At 44.8% G+C, this 22,719-nt stretch overlaps 2 protein-coding genes across 11 annotated transcripts in view; one reads left to right on the forward strand and one right to left on the reverse strand.

Moving 5' to 3' along the window:
* Window positions 1-8,684: 8,684 nt before the first annotated feature.
* LOC126513253 (RNA binding motif protein, X-linked-like-1) lies at window positions 8,685-12,370 on the reverse strand. Its single transcript, XM_050161527.1, has 2 exons — window positions 12,233-12,370; window positions 8,685-10,225 (listed from the first exon to the last, which is right to left on the reverse strand). The coding sequence occupies exon 2, from the start codon at window positions 10,125-10,127 to the stop codon at window positions 8,961-8,963; it is 1,167 nt and encodes a 388-aa protein (XP_050017484.1). The 5' UTR covers window positions 10,128-10,225; window positions 12,233-12,370; the 3' UTR covers window positions 8,685-8,960.
* Window positions 12,371-12,553: 183 nt separating this feature from the next.
* The window catches only part of Slc10a7 (solute carrier family 10 member 7), a 229,063-nt gene continuing 218,897 nt past the window's right edge, over window positions 12,554-22,719 (forward strand). The window contains exons 1-2 of one of the 10 annotated variants that reach the window (XM_050161537.1): window positions 12,554-13,110; window positions 19,278-19,360. In XM_050161537.1, the coding sequence (XP_050017494.1) occupies window positions 13,011-13,110; window positions 19,278-19,360 (183 nt within the window). In that variant the 5' untranslated portion in view covers window positions 12,554-13,010. The remainder of the gene's footprint in view (window positions 13,111-19,277; window positions 19,361-22,719) is intronic. The other 9 variants (XM_050161534.1, XR_007595265.1, XM_050161529.1 and 6 more) reach the window with 9 other exon arrangements.

Genomic DNA, 22,719 nt, shown 5'->3' on the forward strand with positions numbered 1-22,719 from the left:
CTCCACATCCACCTTTCAAACTGGAATTGCTCATGCTGATGTCACAACCTCCCATGTTAGGCAAATGGCTTCTCCCTCCCTCCAGCTCTCCAGTCCTCTGTGAGCCCACACACCTGTTTCCCTGTACCTTTTCCTCTCTGAGTATGCACTCTGCTTCTCTATACAGTGCCTCCCTTTATCAATACATCATTTGCTCTCAGGGCTTTAAATACCAGGAATCACATTTAATATGTGACTAACCTAAACTCCTTCACTTGCCTCCTGACTCATCTACTCAGCTGAATCTCAGACTACCCAAAACCAAAACAACTCATGATTTTCTTAAAAATCTGTTCTTTTGTTTGTTTGTTTGTTTTTCAAGACAGGGTTTCGCTGTAGCTTTGGAGCCTGTCCTAGAACTAGCTCTTGTAGACCAGGCTGGCCTCGAACTCACAGAGATCCACCTGCCTTTGCCTCCTGAGTGCTGGGATTAAAGGTGTGTGCCACCACCGCCCGGCTCTTCTGAATATTTAACTCCAGTTTTAGAATGTTAAAAAAAAAAAAAAAAACAGCAAAAGTTCCAGTCTCCTAACTGGAACCATTAACCAAATTAACAGAAAAAGTCACTAATAATCAAGAGTTTAAAATATTAAGTCCCAGCAGTAGGAAGAGTAGGAAGGATCTCTGTGAGTTTAAGACCAGCCTGATGTAATTAGTGGGTTCCAGGACAGCCAAAAACTAGAGAGAGACCGTGTCTCAAAAGAATTTAAAACAGTTTTGGGAACTGTGTGACTCAGCAGTAGAGCTCTTGTCATAAAACCTACTAAGGGAAACTCCTGGTCAAGAGATTAGACTTTCTGGCATGAAGAGATACCTAACATTCTAGTTGGACTGGTCAACCATTTGGCAAGGGCCTCCCCGTAGAAAAGTGGGCTTAATCTATGCTAAAGAGACAAGCATATTTATTTATTTATTTATTCATTCATTCATTCATTGGTGTTTCAAGACAGGGTTTCTTTGTGTAGTCCTGGCTATCCTGGAACTCACTTTGTAGACGAGGCTGGCCTCAAACTCAGATCCACTTGCCTCCTGAGTGCTGGGATTAAAGGTGCCTGCCACTACCACCCAGCCAAATAATGAAAAATTATCTTTCTAATGAGATGCTGTGCTTTTCCTTCCTGGAACTCCCATGCCCTGATCCAGTACCTATCAGGCACCATGAGGGTGCCTGAGGCTTGTTGGGTTTTCCCACTTATCTGAATCAAAGTTACAACTTCCTCTCTGTCTTTTTAAAATATCTTTTGTTTGTTGGCGAGATGCGAGCATGCTGTTTCTGCTACTGTGGGGTTCCTTGCTTATTCTCTAAAGGCCCCTTACCCACCTGGGATTGCCATGTGATAGGCATCCATGCTGATACCCTCTCCTTCATTTCCCTCCTCAAGCAGCTGCTGAGATTGACATCCTGCACACCTGCTCTTGGGAGTGTGATAAACTGTCCTAGAGACTCCATTTGAGCTAGTTCTTACATTCTCTTAGTGAAAAGACTAAGAACCCCAAGAGGGAAGACAGATTTCCTGGGATTCATCTGACAATCATGAAAAGATACCCCCAAGTTCTGGTAGCAGCACTACAAAGGAAAAAAGGTGTGTGTATAACACAAAACATGAGCTGGATGTGGTAACTCACACCTGCAATCCCAGCATTTGGGAGGGTGGGACAGGAGGACTGCCTCCAGTTTGAGGCAAGCTTGGGGAACAGAGTGCACCCTATCTCAAAAACAACCCTCCACAATTATGAATGTGCAGATCATCATTAAAACTCAGTCATCATGCATTTTATATAGTAATTATATGAAAGACACAGAGGATTTTTCATTCCTAAGACCTATACTCACAGCAAATATAACCATAGTATTCATTCAAGGAATGCTTTTTCTAAGTAAGCTCCCCCGACCCCCTTGTGGATGTATGCACTGTGGAGCTGTGTTGTAATAGGAGTGGCTAGGCTCCCGGCTAGCTTTCCGGAAATAATTACACAGAAACTGTATTCATTTAAACACTGTCTGGCCCATTAGTTCTACCCTTTTATTGGCTAACTCTCACATCTTGACTAACCCATATCTAATCATCTGTATGCCACCATGAGGTTGTGGCTTACCGGCATGAGTCTAGCCAGTGTCCATCTTGGGAAGGGGAATCATGGTGTCTGTCTCATTGTTTTCTTCCCAGCATTTTGTTCGGTCTACTCCACCTATTTGAATTCTGCCCTATCAAAAAGCCAAGGCAGTTTCTTTATTAACCAATGAAAGTAACACATAGACAGAAGGCCCACCTACTCCAGAGTTGGGATCACAAGATGGATCAGATGTGCAAGCTTCCTTTAATGGTTTATCTAGACTGGATAGAGGCACAGGTTAGGGAGTTAGAAACAGATAGTTATTTCCTTACTGGAAACAGAAAAAACCTTTAGAAGGAGATATTTGGGCTGGAACTTGATGGATTTGGATTTATATAAATAGGCGAACATTCCTGGAAAATCAAACAGCTTTTAGAAAAGGCACCAATGCAGGAAATCTCAGCTCACATTGCAAGAAGAGGTTTAACAGAAAATGTGATTGAATAAGCACCTAAGGGTATGTCAGAATAAGGAAGTAATTTCAAATTGAAGAAAATACAGAATCACAGAAGAACTTTGAGCACAATGGTGCCATACTCTTAGAAAATGGATGAATCCTCAGAGGATGGTAGTTAGCTTGAATTCCACAGTATGTGCTGAACAACATAAGTCTCTCTCTCTCTCTCTCCCTCCCTCCCTTCTTTCCTATTTTCTTTTTCCTTTTCATAGGTATCATTCTTAAATATATACACATATATATGTATATATACATATATATATATATATATATATATATATATATATATATATATATATAAACTCAACCTCTACTGGGATAGTATTAGGAAATGGGGCTTTGGGAAATACCAACACCATAAAGATCAAGTCCTCAGAAATGTTATCAGCGTCATTAAAATAGAGCCCAGAGCTCACTAGCTCCCTGCTGCACTGTAAGGGCATTGGGAAATAAAGCCAGCTGTGAATCAGGAAGTAGGTCTCTACCAGATGTAAGACCTGTAAGAGCTTGCTCTTGGATTTTCTGGGTTCTTGAACTGAGAAACAAATGTCTATGTTCGCCAACTCACTAGTTAAAGCAGCCCAGAAACTTAAGACACTTTGTTTTGGCAGGGCGGTGGTGGTGCTGCACGCCTTTAATTCCAGCACTTGGGAGACAGAGGCAGGTGGATCTCTGTGAGTTTGAGGCCAGCTAGGTCTACAAGAGCTAGTTCCAGGACAGGGTCCAAAGCTACAAAGAAACCCTGTCTCAGGGGTAGAGGGAGGGAACAAGACACTTTGTTTGGATACTTTTCTGTTCATTTCCACCTCTGGCAACGTTAACACAACACAATTCCTATCAATCACTCATATCACTGACTTCTAGGTTTTACTTCTAGTTCCAAACTCCCTCTCTGACCCTCCTAGCCAAACGTGTTCTCCCCCCCCCAAAAAAATTCAACATTGTTTCACACAAATTCTGTATTCCCTTGTTTCTTGTATCTTTTTAAATGATATCAACATTCCCTTGCACTGATGGATAGCTATGATCTAGGAGTCATTGATTTCTGTTTTCCCCTCATTCACTGGAATCCAATCCATCAGTAAATTCTGTAACATAACTATTCTTTTTTTCACCACTACTGGTCTTTTGCTCTATTCTTGGAGCCCACCTCAGCAGGCTCTACTTTAAAATTCCTCCTCCACACGACAGCTAGAGTGATTTTTTTTCTTTCAAGACAAAGTTTCTCTGTGTAGCTTTGAAGTTTGTCCTAGAACTCACTCTGTAGACCACAATGGTCTTGAACTCACAGAGATGCCTGCCTCAGCCTCCTGAGTGCTGGGATTAAAGGGGTGTGCCACCATCACCTGTCTTAAGAAACAATGCTCCTGTGCTTAACAATTTCCTATACATTTTAGAAAAACCTCATAATTACATAAAATTTAAACTTTACTACTTCATCTACAAAGGCTTATTATATACTGATTACTTTGGTCTCTGCTCCCTCCTTCCCCACAACTCCACTCCTGTCATTCACTAATTTTGAGTTATATTAGCATTCTTTCTATTTCTTCTATATGCTGTGGTGAGCAGAACAATACCCTCAAAGATGTCCAGATTCTAATTACCAGAACTTGAGTATGTTCCTTTCCATGGCAAAAGACACTTTACAGATGTGATGAAATGAATTTAGAGCTAAAGAGGTAAGGGATCATCCATGTGTACCTAGTTGAATTAGCTTCCCAAAGATGCCAAAAATCAAGGACTTTGCTCTCTGATTGCTCTGAGGGATTTCCCTGTCTCCTTGAGCTCCCAGTGTTTGCTATCAGTCCTGTTTCCTTGGCTTGTGTCATCCCAGTCTCTGTCACACTATTCAGTCATCTTTCTGTGTCTTCATAATGTCTCTCCTCCATGCGTGTCCTGTGCGTACCCCAATACCTTCATTTCAACTCAAACACCTATCTGGAGCTTAATTCCAAATAAGGTCACATTTAGACGTACAGAAGGCTAGAACTTAAGCATATGCCCTTTGGAGATATGCTAACACCAACACAATCAGAAGGGTTTTCATAAATGAAAGGGTTGGTATGAGAGTGCACATTTTTAATTCCAGCTCTCAGGAGGCAGAGGCAGGAGGATCTCAGTGAGTTTAAGGCCAGTCTGGTCTACACAGCAACCTCCAGCACAGCTAGCACTATGATATAAAGCAGTGGTCTTCAACCTTGTGGGTCTCAACCTCTTTGAGAGGGGAATGAATAACCCTGTCACAGGGGTAGCCTAAGACCATTGAAAAACACAAATATTTACATTAAGATTTATAACGGCAGCAAAATTAGTCATAGAGTAGTAACAGAAATAATTTTATGATTGGGGGTCATAACATGAGCTATACTAAAGGGTTATAGCATTAGGAAGGTTGAGAACCACTGACACAGAGATGTTGTCTCACACCCCCATCCCAGGACAGAACAACAAAAACTCCAAACAATCAAGCAAGCAAGCAAACAAACAAACAAATAAACAAAATGAAAGCAAGAGGCTAGAGTGAGAAAGAGCCAGACTGATCCCTCCCAAGACTCAATGGTTCATAGCTGACTATGAAGTTGGAAGGACAGAACCCCTGGGAATTCAGGCATTAGTAAAGGTAATTCTCCCTGAGAACCTTCAGGCCTGCTGGCAGGTTGAGTCCAGTTCCACAGACTTCTGGGAATCACACCTGTAAAAGAATAAAGTCTGGAGCCACCAATCTATGGTGATTTGTTGTTAATAGCAAGGCAATACAAGTGACAGCTCATTGCTACTTTGGTTCTTTCACACAGACTGTAGTGTTCTATACTCACCTGGACACTTCCAACACGATGGGCTTGTCCTGTAGTTGGAGTCTCTGCTATCAGGGTTGTTATGGACTGAGTATTTGTGAGCATTCTCTCTGACTGCTATCTCTAAATCACAGCTCCCCTGTGTGGCGGTGGTATTTAGATGACGGCCTTTGGGACATGAGTAGGTCACTAAAGGTAAAAGCGCAGACACTTTTTTTTTCTTCATTCTGTGTTGTGTGAGAATGTAGCCAAGATGTTTACTCACAAAGTAGGAAGTGGAAGCCTCATCCAGACACCTGTACTTCTCCAGAGCTGTAAATGGCTATTGTTTAAGTCACTCAGTCTGTGATCCCTAAACTGATGGAGCTGGGAGTTACACCCTATCTTTTTATTATGGCCTTAGTATTGCTTTTTTTTTTTTTTTTTTTCCTTTTCTGAGGCAGGATTCCTCTGTAGCTTTGGAACCTGTCCTGGAACTAGCTCTTGTAGACCAGGCCTGCCTCTGCATCCATCCCAAGTGCTGGGATTAAAGACCTGTGCCACCACTGCCTGTTATTATTTTTCAGATGTTAGAATACTCAAAACTGAAGCGCACCTTGTTTCTCACCTTGTAAGCTCAGTATTTAGTGTCTGCTAACCAGCAGAAACTCGACAAGTATTTCTAAATACATGAACATGTGGCCGTTTACTCCATGTAAGGAAGTGCACGTGCACGATGGCACTTAACCCAGGCCCATGGGAGAGAATCCCTAGGACCACTCTAGCAAAAAAAAAAAAAAAAAAAAAAAAGTATCAAGTATAATGGCAAAGACCTTTTTTGGGGGGGGCAATAACTGTTTATAGGTATCATGTAAAGAAAATGAACTGTATTCAAATAAATGAAATAGCTGGTGTAAAACATAAAGTTTAAGAAGTAGCCAGGCCTGGCCAGGCCAGTAATCCCAGTTACTAAGGAGGCTGAGTGCAGGATTCCAAGTTCAAGCACTGCCTGAGGCAATTAGTGAGTTGGTGGCTCAAAATTTAGAGGGGGAAACAAAAGAGGCTAGCGATGTAGTGCTGTTGGCTTTCTCCTACCTGAGGCCACAGGTTTAACCCCCAGTACAAGCACATGAATAAAAAACAAGAGCTTACAAAGGAGGTCTATTGGCAGCAGTGGCACATAATCCTCCAAGGCCAGGCTGGACTAACAGGGTAGCTTCAGTTAGGCAGACTCCCTGTCTCACAATAAACAACAGAAAACAAAACCAAATAGGTATTTGCTAGTTCAATGTGTTTTCCCATAGCTAATTTGAGTGAAACCCCTCGCGTGGCTGAAGCTTTTACTTGCCTATGTACAACTGTTTACATGCTCCAAATTCCTGGGGAAGGCTTGACTTGCTCAGTTTCCCGGTTACTGGTCCCCTGAAAGGAGGTGACAGGTGACTTGAGTTGTCCTGTGTATATTAGCAATTCTTGTACTAATCGCCGAGTACCAGGTTATTTTTTCCTTGAATTATTTGTCTGGACTAGACCGTTTCTATAGTAACATCTTCATGTTACATGTTAACACCCCCCCCCTTTTTTTTGGTATTATCTGTGGACAAAACCCAAACCCTAACGATAATGCAAGAAGTTTCTCACATTCTGCATCCTACCCAGCCCTCCACAAGACTCCCCCAACCCATGACTCTGTCTTTTGAGTTTCACAAAGTCAAGCTCCTCCTGAGTTCTCCCACATACCTGTTCATCCTCCAGGTCTCAGCGATGCATCCTCCAGACAACTTAGTATCTCCTTTCCACAAATCAAAAGTGCTGGCATTTAGCTTCTCCTTTGTGTATGTATGCATGATTCTATGTGTCTTTATGTAGGACAGAGGTTGACACTGGGTGTCTTCCTTAACTGCTCTCTACTGATTTGGCTAGTCCAGCTAGCCAGTTTGCCCCAGGGATGGCTCCCTGTCCACCTCCCAAGCAATGGGACTAGAGGCAAGCAGCCTTCCCTCTCACCCATTTACTGAGGGACTTGAACACCAGACCTCAGACTTGTGTAGCAGGCCTTTTCTCCATTGAGTCATCTTCCCAGCCGGCATTCAGTTTTTCTCATTAGGTAAGCGCCCCCAGGTCAGCTTTACTACTGAATGCTCAGCACCCAACCCATTCCTGGCATATGGTAGAGGTGCACTTTCTTCAGTAAAAAATACTTGTGATAGCTTGCATTTGTCCTCTCAAACTGCATGAAAAGAAGCCCCAAATTCCTGCTAGTTAAGTGAGCTTCTGGGAGGGAACCACAATTAGCACTGACCCAGATGGCCAGAGCCTTTGACTTACAGGACTCCTTCATGTCAGGATATAGAAGGAGGCAATGACCAGATGCTAGTACTATGTTCTTTGACTTCAGTCTTCAGAACCACAAGACTTTTTATGACCTCAAAGTTTTTGAAGCAGGCCTTGAACTGCTGACCCTCCCACTCCAACCTCCCAAGTACTAGGGTTACAACATACTCAGTTCACACTCAATGTGCTGCTGGTAATTAAACCAAAGGTGTCATGTATGCTAGGTAAACATTCTACCAGCTGGGTTACATATCAGAGGTATTTTGTTATAAGGGACCAAAAGAATATTTACCAAGTAAATATTTACAATGCATTTTGCCTTTCTGCTTTTGTGTCTGTTTTTGCCTGAAAGATGAAATGAATGCAACAGAAAAGCCTCAGAAAAGAATGGTAGCCTGGAGTACACATCTAAAATCCAGCCCTGGGGAGATGAGGTTAGAAGCCAGCCTGAGCTAGAGTCAAATCCCATTCTCCCTCTTTTAGTCTCCACCGGAACCTATGCACACTTCATGCACATGAACTCACAGGCACTCACACACACATAAGAGGGAATTGGAGTGTGGTAGCACACCTTTAATCCCAGCATTCAGGAGGTTGAAGCTTGGATCCTTGAGTTCAAGGCCAGCCTGGTCTAGAGTGAGTTCCAGGTTGGCCAAACACAGATAAACCCTGTGTCAAAGAGGGGGGGGGGGGAGGCTCTGATGATTCCCAAATAAATGCCAAAAAACAAGCCAGTCAGCTTTAAGCTTTCTTGTTTTTCAGACTTCAGTCAGAAGACACCCCGAGTACCTAAGAGTAGCAAACCACCAGCACCCTCTACTACCCGTTAGCTTGTCTGTATAGGCAGACAAGACTCAATTCTCCAGAGACCAAAGGCTATCTAGATGGTCTCTCATAGATCTTAGAATTGCTCACCTCATTTACTGGGGGGGGGGGGGGGGGAAAAAAATCAAGACAGGAAATTGCCTTTAGGGACACTTTTACTTGGAAAATTACAACACTAGTACAAGTCAAGTCTTACACATTTAACATTTGCTGTTGAAAGCAATTCATAATATCAAAATTAATCATGTTTTACTTTTATCCTCACAAGAACACAAAAATGATAAAGGGGAACTTAAAACAGAAAAATTTAAAAAGGTAACACAACTTTTCTTAGTAGTCCTTGGGTGGTTCTGACAGAAGACTTTTCCATCTTTTGTTTTTTTGGAGACCTTGATCCAAAGTCTTGTTTGTTCCTAGTATCTGCTTCTGCCTCCCCCTCTATCAGATCGGCTTCCTCCACGGCCACCTCCTCTTGGTGCTCCACGGCTTGAACTGCTGTAGGAATCACGTGGAGGAGGGTACCCCCTTTCCATGGAAGGGGGGAGCCCCCGTTCTTGTCTGCCAACACGATCACGGCCACTTGAGTAGAGATCACTTCTGCTGCTTGAGTAACTGTCTCGACTTCCACCATAGCCATCACGTGAGCTGCTGTAATCATCATAACGACTGCTTCCTCCGTAAGATGGCGGCGGCCCTCGTGTAGGGGGTGCACTGCGCGAATTACCGTAACTCTCATATGAATCTCTGTAGGAACCTCCACTTGGATGATCTGAATAGTCACGATCCCGACCGTATCCATCTCTATCACCATAGCCTCTTGATGGGTAGTCGTCACGTGAACTGGAATGACTATAATCGCGGTATGTGTAATCTCTTGGTGGCGGCGCATAATCTCTGGTGTCACGGGAGCTTGGATAATCTCTGCTTGAATAGCTGTCTTTTGTAGAATATCCATCATCTCTTGGGGACAAATACACATCTCTTCGAGACGGCAGGGGTTCCCTTCGTGGAGGGCCTCCATAGCTATCTCTTCCACGTGACACTGGGGCTCTTCCGCCCATTCCACTGCTGCTTCGAACTGGTCCTGAAGGCGTTGATCTTTTAGGAGGGGGTCCCCCGCTTCGTGGTGGTGGTCCTCTTTTTACTGGAAGTGGTCCCCTTGAAGAACTCATGTTAAAGTTCATGGAATAACCACCATCATCCATGTATCCTCCACGAGAAGGGGGTCCCCTAGTTCCTCCACTTCCTCCTCGAAGACCTCTGGGAGGGCCTCTGCTTCTTGGAGGTGGAGGTGGTCCACGCCTGCCACTTTCAAATGATGGTTTGGTAGCTTGCTCCACCTTGATGGCTTTTCCATCCAAGGACTTTCCATTCATATCTCTAGCTGCATCTTTAGCATCTGCTGGGCTTTCGAAGGTGACGAAAGCAAATCCTCTTGATTTGTTGGTTTCACGGTCTTTCATCAAAAGTATTTCCACTATTCGTCCATACTTGCCAAACACTGCTTCAAGGGCTTTCTCATTTGTTTCTGTATTGAGCCCACCAATGAAGAGCTTTCCTGGGCGATCTGCTTCAACCATCTTTCCTTCCAGCTGAGAGTTGGAGGGGACTATGAAGGTCTCAAGCTCCTAGAAGCTTGCTGAAGGGCCAAGTAGCTCACCGGTGACAGCTGCTGGGTCTCAGAAGAAAACAGAAAAGCCACTAGGACTACTGCACATGAGTACCTGTCAATATTTTTGTATTAGTTTCCTCAGGCTGCTGTAACAATGCACTGTAAATGAGGGGAAGGGATTAAAAATATCCATTTTCTTATAGTTCAGGAAGTCATTGAATATGAAGGTGAGGTTCCTACCAGAAGCCTGAACAAAAATCTGTACCATGCCTCTCCTAGCTTCTAGTGGTTGTCAGCAATTCTTAGGAATCTCAAGCCAGTTTCTGCTTTCACCTTTACATAGTGCTTACACTCCACCTGCCTCTCATGCATACCTTCTTAAAAGGGCAATAGTCATTAGATTTGGGACCTGCCTCAATCTAGTATAACCTCTTCTTAGGTACCTACAAACATCTCATTTCTAAAAGAAGTCAAACTCTGAGGTTCAGGAAGACATGCCTTTTACAGGGTACATTACTGAACAGTGAACTTAATTTGGAGAAAGGATATATGCTCATATAATTTAAAGGAATCTGATCCATCATTTAGGATTACTGGGCAGGTTCTAACCCAAGGACAAGAGTCACTGTAATAAACATACAGAAAAAAAGGTAGTGTTGGCGATGGATGCAGAGTGAATGATGCAGCCACTAGAGACATATGCAGGGGAATGTAATGCCAAACCAGGAGGGACTGGAGGATCACAACATTAAAGCAAGGAAGCCAGGGAATACCAACTGCCACAAGCTGGAAAGGGCCCTCAGACACCTCCACCTTAGACTCTGCAACAGGAAAATAACGAATGTCTATATTGTCTGTCTGGGTGCATGCAGTTTTTTTGGGGGAGGGGGGAATATTTGTTATAGCAGCCCTAGCAAACTAATACAGTCCTTAACAATACAATTCTCAACGAACTACCGTTAAAATATTCTTTTATGAATTACGACTTTGCTTTAAACAGATCAAAGTCTCTAGAAAGAATTTGTAAGCAGGCTTACTGAAGCCAGCACTATCTCTGTAATGGCCTTTTAATTTGAGGCAGATTTTTTTTTTCTGAACCGAGAAAATGACTGTAAAAAAAAAAATCGCTGTAAATTTTCCTTCCTAAAACTCCACTTACCTTGTGCCTGCCTTCTAATAAGCTTTTTTTTTTTTTTTTTTATCACATTTCATGTACTTCTTTTGCCTGGTAAATTGTTTAACGACTCCCTATTAGGTTCTTTTATCTTGAGATTAGCTTTTCTTCGTGCTGCCTGATGTATTATTACCCCAGTGGGGGCTGTGCGACTGGGAACCGATAGCACAACTGCTTAAAGCAGTTTAGTTTTTGGATAGCGAGTCATGTCAGCAAGATAAAGTAAAATAGAGCAAATTGAAGCCGAGTCTCTTTCAAGCTTTGAATGCATCCAGAATGAGAGTCTGGTACAATTTCTCTCGAACGTTACGTTCCATAGTAAACTATTCAAGTAGCTGATACCAGGCTGCTTCAAAATGTCCCACAATACTTTGTTCCTTTCTTTCTTTGGGTGCATAAAGAGGAAGGGTAGATGCTCGGAAGACCATTCGTGAAACTATGCCATAGGTCGCCAGAATGCAAAGCAAGAAACCGGACCGGGGGGAGGGGGCGGACATCAGAACCTCCACCCTGGGTCTCGACCCTCACTGCTTTTGTTCTGCGTTCCCGGCCCCCTCAGTCGTCCTGTTGCTTTAGTGGTTCAGCTCCGGGGTCAGGCAAAGGCCCGCACCACGCGGCCTTCGGAATCGCCCGCCCACGCGCAGCACACGGGTGGGGAGGAGCCTGGGCCGCTTTCTTACCGCCCCCCCCAGGGAAGATTTGCCCCATCCCGGCCGTCCTCCCCACTCCCGGGGCGGGTTTTGGCCGGGAAGGCGGTCGGGCTGAAAGGCCCGGGCAGGCCACCGACCTGGCGGGAAGGCCCGGCCCGCCTTCCCCGCCTTCCCGCCGCCGCCGCCGCTGCGGGAAGGCGGGGGGCCTGCCGTCCCGGACGTCTGCTCGGCCACCGATTTTCAACCTACCCCCGGGGCTAACGCTTCCCCAACTAGGAAGCCGCTTTCCCGCGCCGGTCGCCACACGCGTCTGCCGCCGCCGCTCCCGCCGAGAACCAGAGGCCGCGAGTGGCTTCCCCTCCCCCCGCGCAACGTCAACGCGACGTCGGCCGTCGTCGTAATGCGCCGAGAATGAGCGCACCGGAACCTTCGGCGCCCGCGCGCGCAGCCGCAGCTACAGCGGAGCCCCGTGCCCTCAGGCGCGCAGCGCGCGTCCTCGGGCTCTGGGCGGAGCGAGACGAGCTCTCCGCGATGCACGCCGCGGGGCTCGGGAGGCCGTCAGTTTCCTGCAGCTACAGCACGAGGAGGCTGGGCGTCTGGGGCGCCACATTCCGCTGCCCCGCCGTGGACTTCCCCAAGCTTGACCACGGATGCATGGCAGCGGGTCCTGCTAGTGCAGCCGATGACTGGTCTCCCTTCCCTCCTCCTCGGTCTCCGGGTGCGCCCCATTCTACGTCCCCCGGATCCCGGATTCCTCCGCCCGAATGCGCGTCTATTCGGAGGCGCGTGGTAGTGATGGCGGCGCTCAGTGAGGCTTTCCTGTCACTGGATACTACTACTCCCAGCCCGCCTCGGAGCCGCCCGAGCCACCCCTCCGGTCTTTAGTTTACGAGTGGCAATTTGACTTGCTCTGCTGCATGTCTGGAGGCACCGAGGAAAGCGTGGAGACGCCCCGGGGATTCGGGAATCGCAGCTTGGAAAGCCAGCCAGCCAAACAAATAAACAAAACCCACCCACCCTAACAAATATGAGGCTGCTGGAGAGGGCGAGGAAAGAATGGTTCATGGTCGGCATAGTGGTGGCGATCGGCGCCGCTAAGCTGGAGCCGTCGGTCGGAGTGAACGGGGGTAAGTGCCGCACCTCTGCCCGCTGCGCCGCGCCGGCGGCTCCCGCTTCACAACTCCTCGGCGAGTCTGCGGGAGGGGCGGCCGCCCTGGTGCGGTGGGACCGCTGCCCTTCTCCGCCCCGACCGTCACAACTACGCTGTGCCTTTGCAGGTGGTTCTCACTTGCCAGCCCCGAAGGGGATCAGGAATGGGGCAGAGGAGTTGGAGTACAGGTTGCCTTTTCTGCAGGCGACCAATGACTTCTGCTCGGTGCCGGGAGTGAGGCTGCAGAAAATGAAACTTACACCTCATGCTTGCAGAGTAGCATCCCATCCCAAGGGACCTTAGGGTGCCAGGAGCCCTTATCTGTCCTGGAGTGCACCTCATTATCAAGTCTATTTCCGACTCCTCCCTTTATGCACCTTAAAAAAACAAAAAGGAGAGAGAGAAAAAAAAATTAAAGAGGGTGGGAAAGAAAGGACACTCTTTCCCCAAACTTCGATTTTCTGCCTCATTTGATGGGGGAGCGGTCGTGCCTTAGTAGCTGACGCTCCCAAACTCCCAAGCTGACTGACACGTTGCACTCCACGGGGCACTACTTCCGTGTGCTGCTGGGATTCAGTTGCTACTGCTGCGGTTAACAGATACAGACTGTGTTAAGCTATGCGCACTGTATGGTTTGACAAGGAAGTGTGGATGGGTTAAAACCCCACTCAAATCCCGAATACAATGGCCAGCTTTGTATCGTGGTCTGTGGACACTGGTGGGGACAGGGCTCGTGTCATTGGCCTTTTTACCCTCTCTCCCACTTTCAGACAGCCTTGTCCTGCTCTGCATACACATTAATTGAGTTTCTTCAGTTCATTTGTGTTTTTGACCTTGTGTGTTAGATCCCAAATTTGTTGACGGATAGAATACATAAATCACGTAGTGGGTCCAGGTAAGGACGGGAGAGAGCACACATAATTGTTTTCAAGTAGAAGGTGGGTATTTGAAATTGTACCCTTTTGTTAAAACCTTCAGGAAATTAATGCATGGTATCTCAGAATAGTAAGCGATTCCTACTTCTCCCTGCCTAGTTTCTCCATTTAGAAGAACTTCTGGTAATTACTTAACACAGTGATTGTGGATAAGAAAGCTCTTGATTATTTCATTTTTCTTCCTTTTAAAATTACATACTTTAAAAAGTTTAAATGCAACATATGGAATACATAGTTGTGACCACAATGCCATTGCTTATCCTTCTGAAGCTACCAGTTAGGTTTCCCCTTCCCCCAGGCAGGGTTTCTCTGTGTAGCCCTGGCTGGTCTTGAACTCAGATAGCCACAGCTCCTGTGGAGTTAGTTTTGATCCGCCCTTTCTGTGAGCTCTTGGGAAACTGAAGTTCTGTCCAGTGAAGAACCCCTTGTCTCTGGAGCGGTGGGGAGTGCAGTTCTGGATAGAGTCTTGGAAGTGACCCACAGCACACTGTACTGGTTATTGTGCTTGAGGCTAGATCTCTGGATTTGCTCAGTATTATATGAGAGGCCTTTCCTGGTGGTGTGTGGCCGGTAATTCTGCAGGTGCTGGGGCGGGAGACACTTGCCACGTGTCTTTTACCTTGAATTTTCTGACTACTATGTGGGTAGGATGGTTGTGGAATGCTTGGATCCGTTCTCTGGGGCTTCTTGATCTGGCAGAGACAAGATGGATTCTGTGATCTTGTTTGTACTGTTGTACTTCTTAGTGAACTTTTGTACATTATTGGGTCTTAAAATATGTTCAGTTTTTTAACAATCCTTATGGTATTTTTTTCAGCAATCACAAAGTAGAAGCAGAATATTCTCAGCTCTAAGTAACTTATATTTTAAACCATCATGCCACGTTATTTTTTGATTGGCATATTGGGGAGTGAACCCGGGACCTTGGCGCATACTTGTTAAACTCATTCTGTACCCTGAACCACATCCTCAGGTCCGTGTTGTGTGTGTGTCTGTGTGTGTGTCCCCGCCACGCCAGCCAGGTAACATGTCAGAGCTTAGTTAGGGAGAATGGATACTGGGCTTCCTCTTTTATCATAACAATGGCAAAAATCTATAATAATGGTTTTGGGAAAGAGAGAGACTATTAAAGATAAATAATCACTGTAAAGAGAAGACCTTGTAGAATAAAGACATTTTTATGGTTTTTAGTCCAGGCGAACAGGACAGAATCAGCTAAATGTTAGATACAATGTGATTCTTCTAGGACTTTTCTGTGTAAAAACTACTTGTCTTAAGAAGACCCAAACAATTGGGCTTTTCTGTGTGGTTGTTAGGTTGAGAGCTTTATTTTTTGTGACCGTTTCAGATGATGGTCCTACCAATAAAGCCTGTTTAATAAAAAAACAAAAATAGCATCAAGCAACACTTTCGCTGTGCCTTTACCAACAAGAATTAAAGAGCAAGGGCAGATGTGTCATGGAAAATTTCTCATAATCTTTCTTTCTTTTCTTTTTTTTTCTTTTTTTGGATTTTCGAGACAGGGTTTCTCTGTAGCTTTTGGTTCCTGTCCTGGAACTAGCTCAGGCTGGAACTAGGTCACAGAGATCCGCCAGCCTCTGCCTCCCTAGTGCTGGGATTAAAGGCGTGCGCCACCACCGCCCGGCTTCTTTGTTTTTTGAGACAGGTTCTTTTGGTCATTTTGTTTGTTTTATTTTACTAGTGCGGTGTTGAGCCAACTTTGTGCTGAGACTCATTATATCCTGAGCTACATAACCCCCTCCCCCTTCGCTGCCCCTCTCCTTCTTTTCTTTCAGTTCTTGCTTTTTAAATTAGTTACATTTCCTTAAAAATATAGAAGTAACTGGGCATGGTGGTACACGCCTTTAATCCCAGTGCTTGGGTGGATCTCTGTGAGTTCAAGGCCAGCCTGGTCTACAAAGTGAGTTCCAGGGCAGCCAGAGCTACAGAGAAACCTTCAAAACTACCCCCCATTCCCCACCCCATCCCCCCAAAAAACCAGAACAAGGTTGAAAATGAGAGCCTATTGGAGCCTGATTATGTAGGTCGGGGCACTGCTAGTGTGTCCAGCAGGACCCAGAGAGATATGAGCTCATGGGGTTTAGCTCTTTGGTCCTCATTTTGGCAAAAGCTAGGTGTGCTTCTGTGGAATTACACAGGGAAACTGTCTTTCCTACCTATGCCTTCAGTTATTTGCGAGATGTAAATCCTGGGTGTGTGTGTGGGGGGAGCATTTGTTTTTCCATTAGAAAAACAGAAAAGCCAGAGGTCGGTGGATCTGTGTGATTTCAAGGACAGCCTGATCTACAGAGTGAGTTCCAGGACAGCTGGAGATACACAGAGAAACCCTGTCTCGAAAAACAATAACAGAAACAAATTAAAAAAATTATGTTGAAGTATATTATCTACAAATATTAAGAATATTTTTATTTTAATTAATTTGTTCTTTTTTGAGACATCTCACAGTATAGCCCTGGCTGACCTAGCATTAGCTAGCTACACACACAGTCTAGGTTGGCCTTCTCACAGAGACCCTTCCATTTTCTAGGACTGAAAGCATATGCCCAAACCTTGCAATCTTAGGATATTTTAGATGATACTTGGGGCGAGATCGCCATAGAGGAGGAATGGCTTCTGTGGAATGTCACCTTTACAAAGAGTTTCTTTTTTCTTCCCTTAAAAGACTGGAAGAGGCAAGCAGGGTGGTGCTCTCTATTAATTCCATTGTTAGGGAGGCCAAGGCCAGCCTGGTCTAGATAGTGAGTTCCAGGACAGCCTGGGCTCTTTAGAAAGACCTTGTTTCAGAAAACAAATAGCAACAACAAAATAAGAAGATTGGATTTTCTAACTCAAAGTGGCTTCATTTTCTTAGTAGCCCATTTTTCTTTTGATTGTGTGAGTTCCTTCCATTTTTGGTGACTAATATTATTTGAACTGTGTAAAAGCAGAGGAAAACTCCAACTCATTGAGCACGGAAAAGGGACAAATTTATACCCTAGTTTCAGCTCATTCCTCTGTTTAAGATTTGCCGAGTTTTCATTTCTGTCCTGGGTGACCTCTCGTCCTGCAGAGTTCCCTAATTGGGACCACCTGTTAGTCTTAGAGTTGTGTGTGTGTGTGTGTGTGTTTGTCAAGAATGAGCTGGGTGGAGGTGGCGCACGCCTTTAATCCCAGCACTCGGGAGGCAGAGGCAGGCAGGCGGATCTCTGTGAGTTTGAGGAGCCTTGGGTCTCCCTAATCCCCTTCTTCCTGACAGGTGTGTTGTAAGTAGCCCTGGAATAGCCCCACTCCATTTCTTGATACAGTTATTTAGATGTGTGTCTAGTAGAACAAAAGTCTGTGTGGCTTGTCTCTGGAATTTGAACATTGAAAGTTCAGGACTAGTCCACTGAATTGAACGCCACATGTTACCTGTATACAAATGTCTTTGGACCTGGCTTTAGTTTTTGCATGTAACCATCTCGTAGATTCTCTCTGACCCTTCCTCTCAAGAAATTCTGGAAACGCCACTCTGGACTGACAAAAAGTGAGGGAGTGGGGGTGGGGAGTAAAAAAAGCTTGAGTAAAAAATTCAGATAGTTAAGATTTTTGGGAGCAGTCTAGTTTTAAATTAAATTTAAATTTTAAATTTTCTTGCCTTTAAGTTCTGCTTCTTAATGGACGTCTTTAGTTGTTGAAGTATGTACCTGTGCGGTATGGAGACAGATACTCTCACAGTTTGGAAGGCAGTGTGCCTTTTTAAATGTTGGTGCTGCGGTGGGGGGCTTTCATGCTTGCTCCTTGTCTCTGCTTTCCCAGTCTCAGCCCAAGGCTTTGTCTTAATGCCAGGCATATGGAATAGTTTCGTTTCTTTTATTTTAAGCTGTTCTACAAATATCAAAGATAGATCTTAACAAGTGTTTGTTGAACAACTTGAACAGTGATTTCTTTCAGTTTGATCATCCACCTATATCCCCAAAATATCAGTAGATATGGTAGAGGATTTTGGAGACTCTATCATTGTGATCATGTAATTTGACTTGAAGCAAACCCAGTCTAGCAGCAAATTGTCTAAGAAATACATCAGAATGACAGAAATTTATTCTCTCAGTTCTCTAGGCCAGACATCCAGTGGCTCTGGGAGAATCCTCTTTCTTGCTTCATTTAGCTAGTGTTCACAAGGACTTTTGACTTCCTTGACTGTGGTATCATAACTCCAACCATTGCCCTGTCTTTACTGTGTGTCTACACACAAACATGCCTCTCAGAATGCCAGTCACTGGGGCTGCCTGCCAGTGCTTGCCTGGCATGTGCGGGACCCCGGAGTTCATCCCTGTACTGCAAGCACACAAGCAGACAGGTAAACAAACATAGGTAGTTGAACCTGGCGGTGGTGGTGCACGCCTTTAATCCCAGCACTCGGGAGGCAGAGGCTAGCCTGGTCTAGAAGAGCTAGTTCCAAAACAGGAACCAAAAAAAGCTACAGAGAAACCCTGTCTCGAAAAATCAAAAAAACAAAAAAAAAAAAAACAAAAAAAAAACATAGGTAGTTGTTGGATAACTACTTACTTCACCCTCATCTAAACTTAACTTCCTCTAGTATAGTCCTATTTCCAAATATGGTCCCACTCACAGATACATTGATAATAGAAACGGTGTAGATATGCCTTTTAGGAACACAAGTACAGGGGAACCAAATGGTATATGCCCCAGCTTCTTCACCTGGGCACTGTTGACATTTTAGACATGATAATATCACTGGAGACGCCTCATGTGGGGAAAATGGGAAAAGTTTCTGTACCCAGATGAGCATCTTTACCTATGTAACAATCCAAATCAGACCAAATCAAACTGAACTAGAAAAATCCCAGGTTTAATGGATAAAACACTCCTGGATGATTTTCCAGCACCAGAGAGGAGACAGGAAAGGAAGACAGGCAAACCACATGTCTGTTTCCTGGGGGGCAGTTTAAGTACCTTGTGGGAGTAGTCTTGAGAATCTCTAGAGGAGGGGTCATCATTTGGTGGAGTTTCTGAGATACAGCAGGGTACGGAGAGAGTTGGGGTGGAGCTTCCCCTCAAACATCCCAGACTGATCTATGAATGCCAGCTGCTGAGGTGAAGCTTCCAGCAGAACAGGTCCAGCACTGGTGCTGAAAGTAGTCTTCTTTCAAACCAACTGATTTGCTGCGCATGCTCTTCTAACAGTGACTCATTGCTCTCTTTGTAGGACCACTGAAGCCAGAGATAACTGTGTCCTACATTGCTGTCGCTACGATCTTCTTTAACAGTGGACTGTCGTTAAAAACAGAGGTATTGTCACCTTGTGGGCACATGGAGAGAAGTGCAGAGACAATAACTTGCCCTGAGTGCTGGTCTCAGGCCTTTGTGAAGCTGTTTAGAGGCTTCACTGTGACAGAGTGACTTGGACAGCAGCGGGACTAGCTTACTGCTTCTGTATGGGGCCTGCAGAGTTGAGCACTCAGGTCCTAGACGTGGGATTACATGGAGTTTTTTTTTTTTTTTTGTATTTATTTAATTTTTTTTTCTAGAGAAAGGAGTTCTTTGTAACAGCCCTGGCTGTCCTGGAACTCACTTTGTAGACCAGGCTGGCTTTGAATTCATGGATGATTTTTTTTTTTTTTTTTTTTTTTTTTTTTTTTTTTTTTTTTTTTTTTTTTTTTTTTTTTTTTTTTTTTTTTTTTTAGTATTTGAGACAAGGTTTCTCTGTGTAACAGCTCTGGCTACCACTAAGCTGGATTCAAACTCCTAGAATTCTGCCTGGCCCTGCCTCCCAAGGACTGGGGTTAAAGGCATGTGTTACCACCTTGCTTGATGACCATTCTTTTAATGAAGACATTGGTATGAAAAATATCCTTATGAAGAGATGTAATCAAGGAAGCAGAAAGTAAGGCTGTAATACTGTAGCTCACCTGCTTCAGAAAAAAGATGTGTGGTAATACCAGTAATTAAAAATGTATTTTTAAGCCAGGTGTAGTGGCACATGCCCCTGGTTCTGCTGTCTTAGTCACTGTTCTGTTACTGTGAAGAGACACTGTGACCAAGGCAACTCCTAACAGAAAGCATTTAATTCGGGGTTTGCTTGCGGTTTCATAGGCTGAGTCCATTATCATGGTGGGAGCAGGGCGGCAGACAGGCAGGCGTGCTAGAGCAGTAGCTGGGAGCTTGCATATTGAGACAGCGGCCAGGAGGCAGGAGAGCTAACTGGGCATTTTGTGGGCTTTAGAAACCTCAAAGCCCACCCTCAGGGAAACACTTCTCCAGCAAAGCCACATCCTCCTCTTTCCCAAACAGTTCCACCACCTAGGGACCAAGCATTCAAATATGATCCTATGGGGCCACTGCCATTCAAACATCTGGTATTCAGGGTGCTGGGGTCAGGGGATTGCCATGAGTTTGAGGTTAGCTTGAGCTACACAAAACAAGAACCAAAACTAAGAAATAATTTTTCTTTTAAAAATTAGGCTTATTAGTGTGGTAACGGACTCCAGTACCTGTTTTATTGTCTTTCTCACATCATGGAGAAGACTGGTGCACCTGCCCTACTGAGGTATATGGAGGCTCTTTAGGTAGTTTGGTTTCTACAACTCTCGGGTGTTATCTCTTGGTCCTGGGCCTTATGTGATCTAGTCATGTTTGTTATACCATCTCTGAACTACTTTTTTTTTTTTTTTTTTTTTCGAGACAGGGTTTCTCTGTGGCTTTGGAGCCTGTCCTGGAACTCCCTTTGTAGACCAGGCTGGTCTCGAACTCACAGAGATCTGCCTGCCTCTGCCTCCCGAGTGCTGAGATTAAAGTGCACCACCATCGCCTGGCTCTGAACTACTTTTTAAAGGAGCAGAAGCACATTCCAGCGTTCTGAGAGTCGTTTTAGATTGTTCCTGAGAAGTCTCAATCTGTCATGCCTATGGGCGATGGTCGTCACTGATCCAGTGTCACGGAAATGGATTGTCTCAGAAGGAAAGATACAGAGAGCGGAATGAGAAAGATATGTGTGTTGAATTAGGAGCGGAGAGGCTGCGTCCCCGGCACCTGGCCGCCCGCGTGGCTAGCTTCTTATTGGCTAGCTCTTACATATTGTTCTAACCCATTTCTAATATTCTGTGTAGCCCACGAGGTGGCTTACCAGAGAAGATCTTAACCTGCGTCTGTCTGGAATGGGAGAATCATGGCGACTCCCTGACTCAGCTTCTTTTTCCCAGCATTCTGTTCTGTTTACTCCACCCACCTAAGGGTTGGCCTATCAAGGGGCTTAGGCAGTTTCTTTATTAATAAGAAATCACTCCCACATCATATGTGTCTTTCTTTACACCTAAACTGCAGGAAGAAAAGAGGAAATACTGGGTGGTTTCTCAGAACATCATAAAGTTCTAAAGGTATTAATTTCTAGAGGCTGGGAGATGGCTTGGTGAGTAAACGCAGAGTAAGTGTAAGGACGGGAGCGTGTGGTCCCAGAACCAGCTGTAATCTCAATGCAGGAGGTGGGCGTGGCATTCCCTGGTAAAATGGCTAGGTAAACCAGCCAAAGGGGAGTTCTGGCTTCATGGAGACACCTTGCCCCTCAGTAAACAAACTGAAGAGTGATTGAGAAAGACACAAGACATCAACCCCAGGCCTTCAGATGGAAGAGCATACATGTACACCCACATACATAAAAGGTGCATCTCCATGCATGTAAACATTTGTGTGTATACATGCACAGCACACACATAAATGTTCCAGAAATAAATATTATAACATCTTATTGTTTTTTTTTTAAATTTATTTATTATATATATAGTGTTCTGGGCACCAGATCTCATTATAGATGGGTGTGAACCATCATGTGGTTGCTGAGAATTGAACTGAGGACCTCCAGAACAGCAGTCAGTTCTCTTAACCTCTGAGCCATCTCTCCCACCCAACATTTTATTCTTATAGATGGCAGAATCTTATTCTAATGTGGATTTCAGCATTTTTGTTTTGTTTTTCCTTTTGTTCTTTTGAGACAGGGTTTCTCTGTGTAATTTGGTTGTCTCTGTAGACCAGGCTAGTTTTGAGCTCAGAGATCCACACTTGCCTCTGATTCCTGAGTGCTGGGATTAAAATGTCATCACAGTCTGAGTCTCTCTCTTTTTTTACTGGAAATGTCTTTAAGCTGGGCAGAGGTGGCACATGCCTTTAATCCCAGCACTTTTTAAAGATTTATTTATTTTTATTTTATGCCCATGGGCATTTTGTCTGTGTATGTCAGTGTACCCCATGCATGGAGGTGCTTGAGGCGGTCAGATTCCCTGGAACTTGTGCTGTATACAATACTGCCATGTTCACAACTGGGTCTTCTGGGATAGCAACCCATCCATATTGGAGTTTGTAGTAAAAGGAGCGGGCCACATCCCGCTGCCAGGCTAGCTTAACCCCCAAAATAACCACACAGAAATTGTGTTAATTAAATTACTTTAATTACAAGGCAGTTTCTTTATTCAACCAATAAAAACACAAATACAGCTGCTCTGAGTTCATGAATGTGACTGGCATGTCACATCTAGACGGCCCTTAGAGTCTTTCTGTCCCCTCTGTTGTGATAACCTCTGAGATGGAGCTAGTGTCTCGCTTAGGACCAGCGAGACACTGTTACTTGTTCTCAGCACTTTGAATAGTCATGGGTGTTT

Source organism: Alexandromys fortis, unplaced genomic scaffold, assembly GCF_014885135.2.
Source record: "Alexandromys fortis isolate MF-2015 unplaced genomic scaffold, M_Fortis_MF-2015_v1.1 scaffold_127, whole genome shotgun sequence".
NCBI lineage: Eukaryota > Metazoa > Chordata > Mammalia > Rodentia > Cricetidae > Alexandromys > Alexandromys fortis.